At 47.6% G+C, this 15,646-nt stretch overlaps 2 protein-coding genes across 2 annotated transcripts in view; one reads left to right on the top strand and one right to left on the bottom strand.

Annotated features, from left to right (window-relative positions):
• LOC129854586 (RNA-binding protein NOB1-like) lies at positions 1–14,024 on the top strand (the record flags this gene model as incomplete). Its single annotated transcript, XM_055921818.1, is given in 5 exon segments — positions 1–109; positions 3,783–4,031; positions 4,324–4,421; positions 6,059–6,203; positions 13,439–14,024. Coding segments are annotated over 5 exon segments (865 nt in total), but the record flags the coding sequence as incomplete, so codon positions are not given.
• LOC129854581 (conserved oligomeric Golgi complex subunit 8-like) overlaps positions 14,025–15,646 on the bottom strand; it is a 20,822-nt gene continuing 19,200 nt past the window's right edge. Inside the window, exon 7 of the mRNA XM_055921811.1 lies at positions 14,025–14,874. Within this exon, the coding sequence (XP_055777786.1) occupies positions 14,273–14,874 (602 nt within the window). The 3' untranslated portion in view covers positions 14,025–14,272. The remainder of the gene's footprint in view (positions 14,875–15,646) is intronic.

The following is a 15,646-nucleotide window of genomic DNA, read 5'->3' on the forward strand; positions in this document are numbered from 1 at the left end:
AGCACAGACGCAGCACAGCTATAACCCTCCAGAGATCGCAGAGTACAACAGCTTCCAGTTCTGGAGGAACCCTCTGCCCTGCTTCGACACTGACCTGCTGGAACTAGTGGTGAGTAGAACACACTACCTCTGACCTGCTGGATCTAGTGGTGAGTAGAACACACTACCTCTGACCTGCTGGAACTAGTGATGAGTAGAACACACTACCTCTGACCTGCTGGATCTAGTGGTGAGTAGAACACACTACCTCTGACCTGCTGGAACTAGTGGTGAGTAGAACACACTACCTCTGACCTGCTGGAAGTAGTGGTGAGTAGAACACACTACCTCTGACCTGCTGGAACTAGTGGTGAGTAGAACACACTACCTCTGACCTGCTGGAAGTAGTGGTGAGTAGAACACACTACCTCTGACCTGCTGGAACTAGTGGTGAGTAGAACACACACTACCTCTGACCTGCTGGAACTAGTGGTGAGTAGAACACACTACCTCTGACCTGCTGGAACTAGTGGTGAGTAGAACACACTACCTCTGACCTGCTGGATCTAGTGGTGAGTAGAACACACTACCTCTGACCTGCTGGAACTAGTGGTGAGTAGAACACACTACCTCTGACCTGCTGGAACTAGTGGTGAGTAGAACACACTACCTCTGACCTGCTGGAACTAGTGGTGAGTAGAACACACTACCTCTGACCTGCTGGAACTAGTGGTGAGTAGAACACACTACCTCTGACCTGCTGGATCTAGTGGTGAGTAGAACACACTACCTCTGACCTGCTGGAACTAGTGATGAGTAGAACACACTACCTCTGACCTGCTGGATCTAGTGGTGAGTAGAACACACTACCTCTGACCTGCTGGAACTAGTGGTGAGTAGAACACACTACCTCTGACCTGCTGGAAGTAGTGGTGAGTAGAACACACTACCTCTGACCTGCTGGAACTAGTGGTGAGTAGAACACACTACCTCTGACCTGCTGGAAGTAGTGGTGAGTAGAACACACTACCTCTGACCTGCTGGAACTAGTGGTGAGTAGAACACACACTACCTCTGACCTGCTGGAACTAGTGGTGAGTAGAACACACTACCTCTGACCTGCTGGAACTAGTGGTGAGTAGAACACACTACCTCTGACCTGCTGGATCTAGTGGTGAGTAGAACACACTACCTCTGACCTGCTGGAACTAGTGGTGAGTAGAACACACTACCTCTGACCTGCTGGAACTAGTGGTGAGTAGAACACACTACCTCTGACCTGCTGGAACTAGTGGTGAGTAGAACACACTACCTCTGACCTGCTGGAACTAGTGGTGAGTAGAACACACTACCTCTGACCTGCTGGAACTAGTGGTGAGTAGAACACACTACCTCTGACCTGCTGGATCTAGTGGTGAGTAGAACACACTACCTCTGACCTGCTGGAACTAGTGGTGAGTAGAACACACTACCTCTGACCTGCTGGATCTAGTGGTGAGTAGAACACACTACCTCTGACCTGCTGGAACTAGTGGTGAGTAGAACACACTACCTCTGACCTGCTGGATCTAGTGGTGAGTAGAACACACACGACCTCTGACCTGTCATCAGGGTTCCTGTCCTACTGCAGTTGTCCTCTGAGCAACACGTCATCAGGGTTCCTGTCCTACTGCAGTTGTCCTCTGAGCAACACGTCATCAGGGTTCCTGTCCTACTGCGGTTGTCCTCTGAGCAACACGTCATCAGGGTTCCTGTCCTACTGCGGTTGTCCTCTGAGCAACACGTCATCAGGGTTCCTGTCCTACTGCGGTTGTCCTCTGAGCAACACGTCATCAGGGTTCCTGTCCTACTGCGGTTGTCCTCTGAGCAACACGTCATCAGGGTTCCTGTCCTACTGCGGTTGTCCTCTGAGCAACACGTCATCAGGGTTCCTGTCCTACTGCGGTTGTTGAGGGATTGAACCATGTGATGGAAACGTTTAAAACGTTGGACAGATTGACACGCAGTCGTCAAAGATGGATTCACAATGAATCCCCTTTCTCTCTCTGAATCCCCTTTCTCTCTCTGAATCACCTCTCTCTCTCTGAATCCCCTTTCTCTCTCTGAATCCCCTTTCTCTCTCTCTGAATCCCCTTTCTCTCTCTGAAGCACCTTTCTCTCTCTGAATCACCTTTCTCTCTCTGAATCCCCTTTCTCTCTCTCTGAATCCCCTTTCTCTCTCTCTCTGAATCCCCTTTCTCTCTCTCTCTGAATCCCCTTTCTCTCTCTCTCTGAATCCCCTTTCTCTCTCTCTCTGAATCCCCTTTCTCTCTCTCTCTGAATCCCCTTTCTCTCTCTCTCTCTGAATCCCCTTTCTCTCTCTCTCTCTGAATCCCCTTTCTCTCTCTGAATCCCCTTTCTCTCTCTGAATCCCCTTTCTCTCTCTGAATCCCCTTTCTCTCTCTGAATCCCCTTTCTCTCTCTGAATCCCCTTTCTCTCTCTGAATCCCCTTTCTCTCTCTGAATCCCCTTTCTCTCTCTGAATCCCCTTTCTCTCTCTGAATCCCCTTTCTCTCTCTGAATCCCCTTTCTCTCTCTGAATCCCCTTTCTCTCTCTGAATCCCCTTTCTCTCTCTGAATCCCCTTTCTCTCTCTGAATCCCCTTTCTCTCTCTGAATCCCCTTTCTCTCTCTGAATCCCCTTTCTCTCTCTGAATCCCCTTTCTCTCTCTGAATCCCCTTTCTCTCTCTGAATCCCCTTTCTCTCTCTGAATCCCCTTTCTCTCTCTGAATCCCCTTTCTCTCTCTGAATCCCCTTTCTCTCTCTGAATCCCCTTTCTCTCTCTGAATCCCCTTTCTCTCTCTGAATCCCCTTTCTCTCTCTCTCTGAATCCCCTTTCTCTCTCTCTCTGAATCCCCTTTCTCTCTCTCTCTGAATCCCCTTTCTCTCTCTCTCTGAATCCCCTTTCTCTCTCTCTCTGAATCCCCTTTCTCTCTCTCTCTGAATCCCCTTTCTCTCTCTCTCTGAATCCCCTTTCTCTCTCTCTCTGAATCCCCTTTCTCTCTCTCTCTGAATCCCCTTTCTCTCTCTCTCTGAATCCCCTTTCTCTCTCTCTCTGAATCCCCTTTCTCTCTCTCTCTGAATCCCCTTTCTCTCTCTCTCTGAATCCCCTTTCTCTCTCTCTCTGAATCCCCTTTCTCTCTCTCTCTGAATCCCCTTTCTCTCTCTCTCTGAATCCCCTTTCTCTCTCTCTCTCTGAATCCCCTTTCTCTCTCTCTCTCTGAATCCCCTTTCTCTCTCTCTCTCTGAATCCCCTTTCTCTCTCTCTCTGAATCCCCTTTCTCTCTCTCTCTGAATCCCCTTTCTCTCTCTCTCTGAATCCCCTTTCTCTCTCTGAATCCCCTTTCTCTCTCTGAATCCCCTTTCTCTCTCTGAATCCCCTTTCTCTCTCTGAATCCCCTTTCTCTCTCTGAATCCCCTTTCTCTCTCTGAATCCCCTTTCTCTCTCTGAATCCCCTTTCTCTCTCTGAATCCCCTTTCTCTCTCTGAATCCCCTTTCTCTCTCTGAATCCCCTTTCTCTCTCTGAATCCCCTTTCTCTCTCTGAATCCCCTTTCTCTCTCTGAATCCCCTTTCTCTCTCTGAATCCCCTTTCTCTCTCTGAATCCCCTTTCTCTCTCTGAATCCCCTTTCTCTCTCTGAATCCCCTTTCTCTCTCTGAATCCCCTTTCTCTCTCTCTGAAGCCCCTTTCTCTCTCTGAATCCCCTTTCTCTCTCTGAATCATTGTCGGTGATGATGATATGGTCCTTGTTATTTACCTGCAGGACATTCAGGACCTGTCAATATCAGACGGAGCAGCGGACACCGTCCACACAGAACCTGGGACTGGGACCGGGTCAGAGGAGCACGGCAGTGGGTCAGAGGAGGAGGAGGAGGAAGATGAAGAGGAGGAGGAGGATGGCGGCGGTTGGATCACCCCTAGCAACATTAAACAGGTTCAGATGGAGACGGGGATCTGGGCGTCGCCCGCGGACGTTAAAGTGGCGTGTCTCACCACCGACTTCGCTATGCAGGTACCGAGGCCCAAACGGACCCCTATTGCCTTGATAGTGCACTACTTCTAACCAGGGCCCATAGGTAGTGCATAAGTAGTACACTATAATAGGGAATTGGGTTGCCATTTTGGGACTTATGATTCTGGTTAAATGAACTCGGAATAGTTCGGCAAACTCATCTTTGTCTACGTCCCCGAGTGGTAATAGTTGACGTTGATTAAGTTCTGTTGAGGCCCGTTTTTTTAGATTCTACATTCAGAACCATCCAGTTGGGTCGGACTGTTGACCGAAACCGGGTTTTGTTCAACAGAACGTCCTGATTCAGATCGGGCTCCATGTCCTCTCTGTGAACGGGATGCTCATCAAGCAGGCCAGGAATTACATCCTGCGATGTCACGCCTGTTTCAAGTGAGTACCTCCTTTTTAGCAGTAAATAAAAACCAAAAGAAATCCCCAGCCGTTGATGTCACCAGGACCAGTTTAGTAATTAGACAACTTTTTAAATATTAGGAAACTTATACTCAACCTTGGTCTTTAAAACAGTTACAGCGTTTAACCTCTCTTGGGTATGTGAGACGGTAGCGTCCCACCTCTTCAACAGCCAGTGAAACTGCCGGGCGCCAAATTCAATTACAGAAATACTCGTTATAAAAATTCAGAAAACAAAACATATTTTACATAAATTTAAAGATTAACTGCTTGTGAATCCAACCACGGTGTCAGATTAAAAAAAATGCTTTACGGCGAAAGCATACGTTACGATTATTTGAGAACATAGCCCACTAGACAAATCATTACAAACAGTAGCCAGCCAGGTACAAGAGTTACACAAGTCAGAAATAGAGATAAAATGTATCCCTTACCTTTGATGATCTTCATATGGTTGCACTCAGCAGACATTCATTTACTCAATAAATGTTCCTTTTGTTCGATAAAGTCTCTTTATATCCAAAAAACCTCAGTTTTGTTCGTGTTTTCTTCAGTAATCCACAGGCTCAAACGGAGTCAAAACAGACAAAAAAATCCAAATTGTATCCGTAAAATTCATAGAAACATGTCAAACGATGCTTATATTCAAACCTCAGGTTGTTTTTAGCCTAAATAACCGATAATATTTCAACCGGACAATAACTTCGTCAATATAAAAGGTAAACAAGAAAGGCCCTCTCGGTCGCACGCAGTAAAAAGCTCTGTGACACTTTAGGGTCCACTCATTCAGACTGCTCTTACTTCATAATTTTTCAGAATACAAGCCTGAAACAATTTCTAAAGACTGTTGACATCTAGTGGAAGGCATAGGAACTGCAACTTGAGTCCTAAGTCAATGGATACTGTAATGGCATTGAATAGAAAACTACAAAACAAAACAAACTACTTCCCGAATGGATTTTTCTCAGGTTTTCGCCTGCCAAATCAGTTCTGTTATACTCACAGACACTATTTTAACAGGTTTGGAAACTTTAGAGTGTTTTCTATCCAAATCCACCAGTTATATGCATATCATATCTTCTGGGTCCGAGAAGCAGGCAGTTTAATTTGGGCATGTATTTCATCCAAAATTCCGAATGCTGCCCCCTACCCTAGAGAAGTTAAGAGGTTTAATTAAACGGTCTGGTCTTCTTCTCTTTGTCGTAGGACCACCACCAACATGAATAAGGTTAAGAGGTTTAATTAAACGGTCTGGTCTTCTTCTCTTTGTCGTAGGACCACCACCAACATGAATAAGGTTAAGAGGTTTAATTAAACGGTCTGGTCTTCTTCTCTTTGTCGTAGGACCACCACCAACATGAATAAGGTTAAGAGGTTTAATTAAACGGTCTGGCCTTCTCTATTTGTCGTAGGACCACCACCAACATGAATAAGGTTAAGAGGTTTAATTAAACGGTCTGGCCTTCTCTCCTTGTCGTAGGACCACCACCAACATGAATAAGGTTAAGAGGTTTAATTAAACGGTCTGGCCTTCTCTATTTGTCGTAGGACCACCACCAACATGAATAAGGTTAAGAGGTTTAATTAAACGGTCTGGCCTTCTCTATTTGTCATAGGACCACCACCAACATGAATAAGGTTTTCTGTCCACACTGTGGCAACAGAACGTTGAAGAAGGTGGCCGTGACGGTCAGCGAGGACGGAAGCATCCAGATGCATCTCTCAAAGAACCCCAAAGTGCTCAACCCCAAAGGGAAGAGGGTGAGTGGATGTATTGGTACCAGGCCCAGACCCACATCATACTGTGGTAGGAAACATTATCAACCCCAAAGGGAAGAGGGTAAGTGGATGTATTGGTACCAGGCCCAGACCCAGATCATACTGTGGTAGGAAACATTATCAACCCCAAAGGGAAGAGGGTAAGTGGATGTATTGGTACCAGGCCCAGACCCAGATCATACTGTGGTAGGAAACATTATCAACCCCAAAGGGAAGAGGGTAAGTGGATGTATTGGTACCAGGCCCAGACCCAGATCATACTGTGGTAGGAAACATTATCAACCCCAAAGGGAAGAGGGTAAGTGGATGGATTGGTACCAGGCCCAGACCCACATCATACTGTGGTAGGAAACATTATCAACCCCAAAGGGAAGAGGGTAAGTGGATGTATTGGTACCAGGCCCAGACCCACATCATACTGTGGTAGGAAACATTATCAACCCCAAAGGGAAGAGGGTAAGTGGATGGATTGGTACCAGGCCCAGACCCACATCATACTGTGGTAGGAAACATTATCAACCCCAAAGGGAAGAGGGTAAGTGGATGGATTGGTACCAGGCCCAGACGACAAGGAAACATCATACTGTGGTAGGAAACTCATCTTACATAATGATTCAGTATTTTTTTTTCAGGTGACATTTCTTGTATCAAATGTACCACTAGTCTACCTGCTGGTTACTAGTCCAACACTAACCACTAGTCTACCTGCTGGTTACTAGTCCAACACTCTAACCACGAGGCTACCTGCTGGTTACTAGTCCAACACTTTAACCACTAGGCTACCTGCTGGTTACTAGTCCAACGCTCTAACCACTAGGCTACCTGCTGGTTACTAGTCCAACACTCTAACCACGAGGCTACCTGCTGGTTACTAGTCCAACGCTCTAACCACTAGGCTACCTGCTGGTTACTAGTCCAACGCTCTAACCGCTAGGCTACCTGCTGGTTACTAGTCCAACGCTCTAACCACTAGGCTGCCTGCTGGTTACTAGTCCAACGCTCTAACCACTAGTCTACCTGCTGGTTACTAGTCCAACGCTCTAACCACTAGTCTACCTGCTGGTTACTAGTCCAACGCTCTAACCACTAGTCTACCTGCTGGTTACTAGTCCAACGCTCTAACCACTAGTCTACCTGCTGGTTACTAGTCCAACACTCTAACCACTAGGCTACCTGCTGGTTACTAGTCCAACACTCTAACCACTAGGCTACCTGCTGGTTACTAGTCCAACGCTCTAACCACTAGGCTACCTGCCGGTTACTGGCCCAACGCTCTAACCACTAGGCTACCTGCTGGTTACTAGTCCAACACTCTAACCACTAGGTTATCTGCTGGTTACTAGTCCAACACTCTAACCACTAGACTACCTGCTGGTTACTGACCCAACGCTCTAACCACTAGGCTACCTGCTGGTTAATAGTCCAACGCTATAACCACTAGGATACCTGCTGGTTACTGGCCCAACACTCTAACCACTAGTCTACCTGCTGGTTACTAGTCCAACACTCTAACCACTAGACTACCTGCTGGTTACTAGTCCAACACTCTAACCACTAGTCTACCTGCTGGTTACTAGTCCAACGCTCTAACCACTAGGCTACCTGCTGGTTACTAGTCCAACACTCTAACCACTAGTCTACCTGCTGGTTACTAGTCCAACACTAACCACTAGACTACCTGCTGGTTACTAGTCCAACACTCTAACCACTAGGCTACCTGCTGGTTACTAGTCCAACACTCTAACCACTAGGCTCCCTGCTGGTTACTGGCCCAACACTCTATCCACTAGGCTACCTGCTGGTTACTGGTCCAACGCTCTAACCACTAGGCTACCTGCTGGTTACTAGTCCAACACTAACCACTAGGCTACCTGCTGGTTACTAGTCCAACACTAACCACTAGGCTACCTGCTGGTTACTAGTCCAACGCTCTAACCACTAGGCTACCTGCTGGTTACTAGTCCAACGCTCTAACCACTAGGCTACCTGCTGGTTACTAGTCCAACACTCTAACCACTAGGCTACCTGCTGGTTACTGGTCCAACACTCTAACCACTAGGCTACCTGCTGGTTACTAGTCCAACACTCTAACCACTAGGCTACCTGCTGGTTACTGGTCCAACACTCTAACCACTAGGCTAGGCTACCTGCTGGTTACTGACCCAACGCTCTAACCACTAGGCTACCTGCTGGTTACTAGCCCAACGCTCTAACCACTAGGCTACCTGCTGGTTACTGGTCCAACACTCTAACCACTAGGCTACCTGCTGGTTACTAGTCCAACCACTAGGCTACCTGCTGGTTACTAGTCCCAACGCTCTAACCACTAGACTACCTGCTGGTTACTAGTCCAACGCTCTAACCACTAGGCTACCTGCTGGTTACTAGTCCAACACTAACCACTAGGCTACCTGCTGGTTACTAGTCCAACACTAACCACTAGTCTACCTACTGGTTACTAGTCCAACACTAACCACTAGGCTACCTGCTGGTTACTAGTCCAACACTAACCACTAGGCTACCTGCTGGTTACTAGTCCAACACTAACCACTAGGCTACCTGCTGGTTACTAGTCCAACGCTCTAACCACTAGTCTACCTGCTGGTTACTAGTCCAACACTCTAACCACTAGGCTACCTGCTGGTTACTAGTCCAACACTAACCACTAGGCTACCTGCTGGTTACTAGTCCAACACTAACCACTAGGCTACCTGCTGGTTACTAGTCCAACACACTAACCACTAGGCTACCTGCTGGTTACTAGTCCAACACTCTAACCGCTAGGCTACCCTGCTGGTTACTGGCCCAACGCTCTAACCACTAGACTACCTGCTGGTTACTAGTCCAACACTCTAACCACTAGTCTACCTGCTGGTTACTAGTCCAACACTCTAACCACTAGACTACCTGCTGGTTACTAGTCCAACACTCTAACCACTAGGCTACCTGCTGGTTACTAGTCCAACACTCTAACCACTAGGCTCCCTGCTGGTTACTGGCCCAACACTCTATCCACTAGGCTACCTGCTGGTTACTGGTCCAACGCTCTAACCACTAGGCTACCTGCTGGTTACTAGTCCAACACTAACCACTAGGCTACCTGCTGGTTACTAGTCCAACACTAACCACTAGGCTACCTGCTGGTTACTAGTCCAACGCTCTAACCACTAGGCTACCTGCTGGTTACTAGTCCAATGCTCTAACCACTAGGCTACCTGCTGGTTACTAGTCCAACACTCTAACCACTAGGCTACCTGCTGGTTACTAGTCCAACACTCTAACCACTAGGCTACCTGCTGGTTACTGGTCCAACACTCTAACCACTAGGCTACCTGCTGGTTACTAGTCCAACACTCTAACCACTAGGCTACCTGCTGGTTACTGGTCCAACACTCTAACCACTAGGCTAGGCTACCTGCCGGTTACTGGCCCAACGCTCTAACCACTAGGCTACCTGCTGGTTACTAGTCCAACACTCTAACCACTAGGTTATCTGCTGGTTACTAGTCCAACACTCTAACCACTAGACTACCTGCTGGTTACTGACCCAACGCTCTAACCACTAGGCTACCTGCTGGTTAATAGTCCAACGCTATAACCACTAGGATACCTGCTGGTTACTAGTCCAACACTCTAACCACTAGACTACCTGCTGGTTACTAGTCCAACACTCTAACCACTAGGCTACCTGCTGGTTACTAGTCCAACACTCTAACCACTAGGCTCCCTGCTGGTTACTGGCCCAACACTCTATCCACTAGGCTACCTGCTGGTTACTGGTCCAACGCTCTAACCACTAGGCTACCTGCTGGTTACTAGTCCAACACTAACCACTAGGCTACCTGCTGGTTACTAGTCCAACACTAACCACTAGGCTACCTGCTGGTTACTAGTCCAACGCTCTAACCACTAGGCTACCTGCTGGTTACTAGTCCAACGCTCTAACCACTAGGCTACCTGCTGGTTACTAGTCCAACACTCTAACCACTAGGCTACCTGCTGGTTACTAGTCCAACACTCTAACCACTAGGCTACCTGCTGGTTACTGGTCCAACACTCTAACCACTAGGCTACCTGCTGGTTACTAGTCCAACACTCTAACCACTAGGCTACCTGCTGGTTACTGGTCCAACACTCTAACCACTAGGCTAGGCTACCTGCTGGTTACTGACCCAACGCTCTAACCACTAGGCTACCTGCTGGTTACTAGCCCAACGCTCTAACCACTAGGCTACCTGCTGGTTACTAGTCCAACCACTAGGCTACCTGCTGGTTACTAGTCCCAACGCTCTAACCACTAGACTACCTGCTGGTTACTAGTCCAACGCTCTAACCACTAGGCTACCTGCTGGTTACTAGTCCAACACTAACCACTAGGCTACCTGCTGGTTACTAGTCCAACACTAACCACTAGTCTACCTACTGGTTACTAGTCCAACACTAACCACTAGGCTACCTGCTGGTTACTAGTCCAACACTAACCACTAGGCTACCTGCTGGTTACTAGTCCAACACTAACCACTAGGCTACCTGCTGGTTACTAGTCCAACGCTCTAACCACTAGTCTACCTGCTGGTTACTAGTCCAACACTCTAACCACTAGGCTACCTGCTGGTTACTAGTCCAACACTAACCACTAGGCTACCTGCTGGTTACTAGTCCAACACTAACCACTAGGCTACCTGCTGGTTACTAGTCCAACACTAACCACTAGTCTACCTGCTGGTTACTAGTCCAACACTCTAACCGCTAGGCTACCCTGCTGGTTACTGGCCCAACGCTCTAACCACTAGACTACCTGCTGGTTACTAGTCCAACACTCTAACCACTAGTCTACCTGCTGGTTACTAGTCCAACACTCTAACCACTAGACTACCTGCTGGTTACTAGTCCAACACTCTAACCACTAGGCTACCTGCTGGTTACTAGTCCAACACTCTAACCACTAGGCTCCCTGCTGGTTACTGGCCCAACACTCTATCCACTAGGCTACCTGCTGGTTACTGGTCCAACGCTCTAACCACTAGGCTACCTGCTGGTTACTAGTCCAACACTAACCACTAGGCTACCTGCTGGTTACTAGTCCAACACTAACCACTAGGCTACCTGCTGGTTACTAGTCCAACGCTCTAACCACTAGGCTACCTGCTGGTTACTAGTCCAACGCTCTAACCACTAGGCTACCTGCTGGTTACTAGTCCAACACTCTAACCACTAGGCTACCTGCTGGTTACTAGTCCAACACTCTAACCACTAGGCTACCTGCTGGTTACTGGTCCAACACTCTAACCACTAGGCTACCTGCTGGTTACTAGTCCAACACTCTAACCACTAGGCTACCTGCTGGTTACTGGTCCAACACTCTAACCACTAGGCTAGGCTACCTGCTGGTTACTGACCCAACGCTCTAACCACTAGGCTACCTGCTGGTTACTAGCCCAATGCTCTAACCACTAGGCTACCTGCTGGTTACTGGTCCAACACTCTAACCACTAGGCTACCTGCTGGTTACTAGTCCAACCACTAGGCTACCTGCTGGTTACTAGTCCCAACGCTCTAACCACTAGACTACCTGCTGGTTACTAGTCCAACGCTCTAACCACTAGGCTACCTGCTGGTTACTAGTCCAACACTAACCACTAGGCTACCTGCTGGTTACTAGTCCAACACTAACCACTAGTCTACCTACTGGTTACTAGTCCAACACTAACCACTAGGCTACCTGCTGGTTACTAGTCCAACACTAACCACTAGGCTACCTGCTGGTTACTAGTCCAACACTAACCACTAGGCTACCTGCTGGTTACTAGTCCAACGCTCTAACCACTAGTCTACCTGCTGGTTACTAGTCCAACACTCTAACCACTAGGCTACCTGCTGGTTACTAGTCCAACACTAACCACTAGGCTACCTGCTGGTTACTAGTCCAACACTAACCACTAGGCTACCTGCTGGTTACTAGTCCAACACTAACCACTAGTCTACCTGCTGGTTACTAGTCCAACACTCTAACCGCTAGGCTACCCTGCTGGTTACTGGCCCAACGCTCTAACCACTAGACTACCTGCTGGTTACTAGTCCAACACTCTAACCACTAGGCTACCTGCTGGTTACTAGTCCAACACTCTAACCACTAGGCTACCTGCTGGTTACTAGTCCAACACTCTAACCACTAGACTACCTGCTGGTTACTAGTCCAACACTCTAACCACTAGGCTACCTGCTGGTTACTAGTCCAACACTCTAACCACTAGGCTACCTGCTGGTTACTGGCCCAACGCTCTAACCACTAGACTACCTGCTGGTTACTAGTCCAACGCTCTAACCACTAGACTACCTGCTGGTTACTAGTCCAACACTCTAACCACTAGACTACCTGCTGGTTACTAGTCCAACACTCTAACCACTAGGCTACCTGCTGGTTACTAGTCCAACACTCTAACCACTAGGCTACCTGCTGGTTACTAGTCCAACACTCTAACCACTAGACTACCTGCTGGTTACTAGTCCAACACTCTAACCACTAGGCTACCTGCTGGTTACTAGTCCAACACTCTAACCACTAGGCTACCTGCTGGTTACTGGCCCAACGCTCTAACCACTAGACTACCTGCTGGTTACTAGTCCAACACTCTAACCACTAGACTACCTGCTGGTTACTAGTCCAACACTCTAACCACTAGACTACCTGCTGGTTACTAGTCCAACACTCTAACCACTAGGCTACCTGCTGGTTACTAGTCCAGCGCTCTAACCACTAGGCTACCTGCTGGTTACTAGTCCAACACTAACCACTAGGCTACCTGCTGGTTACTAGTCCAACACTCTAACCAATAGACTACCTGCAGACTAGCTTCTCCACTCTGTTACTGTAGCAGTTGCAGACTAGCGTTTACCATCGCTTATTGTAAATGGAACGCTAATCTAGAGGAAGGAGCTAATGTACTCTCTGTTCCCCGTAGTACTTCCTGCCACAAGGGGGCAGATTAATGTACGCTCTCTGTTCCCTGTATTACTCCCTGCCACAAGGGGGCAGACTAATCTACGCTCTCTGTTCCCTGTATTACTCCCTGCCACAAGGGGGCAGACTAATGTACGCTCTCTGTTCCCTGTAGTACTCCCTGCCACAAGGGGGCAGACTAATGTACGCTCTCTGTTCCCCGTAGTACTCCCTGCCACAAGGGGGCAGACTAATGTACGCTCTCTGTTCCCCGTAGTACTCCCTGCCCCTGCCACAAGGGGGCAAACACGGCAGCAACCCCCACCTGGTGGAGGACCAGCGTTTCCCCCAGCAGCGTGTGTCCCGTAAGGCCCGCCAGAAGACGGACGTCTTAAACCCAGACTACCTGGCCGGGGGCGGCTCACCTTTCTCTGATCACGACATCTACAGCCGCTCTGCCAACCTGCACATCACAGACGGAGCTGGCGGAGGGGGGCGGAGGAGGGCCAACCCCAACGCTGCCCGCAAGAAGAAATGTTGAAGAAGCCATCTTGAAGAAGCGGAAGCCATCTTGAAGAATCGGAAGCCATCTTAAAGAATCGGAAACCATCTTCTACACAAGTTCCACTAAACAGAATTCCCAGCAACTGAACAGTGAAGATAGCTGGATTTAATACTGATGTTTTTGTATAAAATTACAATTTTTTAAAAAGGTTAAACTTAATGAATTCCATGTTTGAATAATGTTATTCGGTAACTACCAAGTTTGTAAAAGCCTGAAGGTATTTGCACTTTCTAGGCTTGTGTATGAAACCTGCTCTGACATTTTTTGATGCCCCTAATTAAAACACAGTTTGAAGACATTTTCTGTTTTGGATATATTTTAATCATGAACATCCATCTTACAGTAGAAATAAACTATTTTAAATGTATTACATAGTTCAGTTAGCACATTCTCCAACCAGTCATACCCAGATTAGATGGCAGTATATACAAGCTAAAGCATTGGAAACATTCCTGGAAAGGGTAAATTGTTAAATGAACTAGTCAAAATGGATAATAACTGAGATTCAAGGCTATTGTTAGTCAACCTAGCCAACACTCCTGAGGGTTAATTCTCTGCTACTTCCGGGTTTACGTCAGGCTCTGATGGCTCACTGTTTACCTCAGGCTCTAGGACTGGGTTATGTTCTGGGGAGGTCAGTACAGGCTCTAGGACTGGGTTATGTTCTGGGGAGGTCAGTACAGGCTCTAGGACTGGGTTATGTTCTGGGGCGGTCAGTACAGGCTTTGGGGGATTCAGTATGGCCTCCAACTCAGGGTCGTCCTGTACTTCACGGTGGCTGTCAGCCCTTGGTCTCTCTGGGTCGTCCAGTACAGGGTTAGGGTCATTCAAAATGGCTTCCAGTTCAGGGTCAGAGGTCAGACCTGTCTCGGACACAAACTCAGTAGATATGGTGGATGAGACCATGGGATCCTCCTCTACAGGTTCCGGACCTGCTATCGGTTCAGGATCAGGAAGTCCCAGGTTGTCAACAGGAAGTGTCGGTTGAGGATCAGCTGTGGTGAGACCGTCCAGCTCAACACTGAGGTCTTCTACCATCGGAGTCACCGTCTCCCTCTTGGGAAGAACGAACGCCAGAGGCTCCAGGACTGGACTCACGTCAATACAACCCAGACTGCTGTATTGGTGGACTTGAGTTGGAGGGACACCTGGAGGACAAAAACCATGTTTCACATTACTATAGAGGTTGTTACTGTGGATGTTTCACATTACTATAGAGGCTGTTACTGTGGATGTTTCACATTACTATAGAGGCTGTTACTGTGGATGTTTCACATTACTATAGAGGCTGTTACTGTGGATGTTCACATTACTATAGAGGTTGTTACTGTGGATGTTTCACATTACTATAGAGGCTGTTACTGTGGATGTTTCACATTACTATAGAGGCTGTTACTGTGGATGTTTCACATTACTATAGAGGCTGTTACTGTGGATGTTCACGTTACTGTGGATGTTTCACATTACTATAGAGGCTGTTACTGTGGATGTTCACGTTACTGTGGATGTTTCACATTACTATAGAGGTTGTTACTGTGGATGTTTCACATTACTATAGAGGTTGTTACTGTGGATGTTTCACATTACTATAGAGGTTGTTACTGTGGATGTTTCACATTACTATAGAGGCTGTTACTGTGGATGTTTCACATTACTATAGAGGTTGTTACTGTGGATGTTTCACATTACTATAGAGGCTGTTACTGTGGATGTTCACGTTACTGTGGATGTTTCACATTACTATAGAGGCTGTTACTGTGGACGTTCACGTTACTGTGGATGTTTCACATTACTATAGAGGATGTTACTGTGGATGTTCACGTTACTGTGGATGTTTCACATTACTATAGAGGCTGTTACTGTGGATGTTTCACATTACTATAGAGGTTGTTACTGTGGATGTTTCACATTACTATAGTG

The sequence above is a fragment of the Salvelinus fontinalis genome, chromosome 4, assembly GCF_029448725.1.
Source record: "Salvelinus fontinalis isolate EN_2023a chromosome 4, ASM2944872v1, whole genome shotgun sequence".
NCBI classification, from domain to species: domain Eukaryota; kingdom Metazoa; phylum Chordata; class Actinopteri; order Salmoniformes; family Salmonidae; genus Salvelinus; species Salvelinus fontinalis.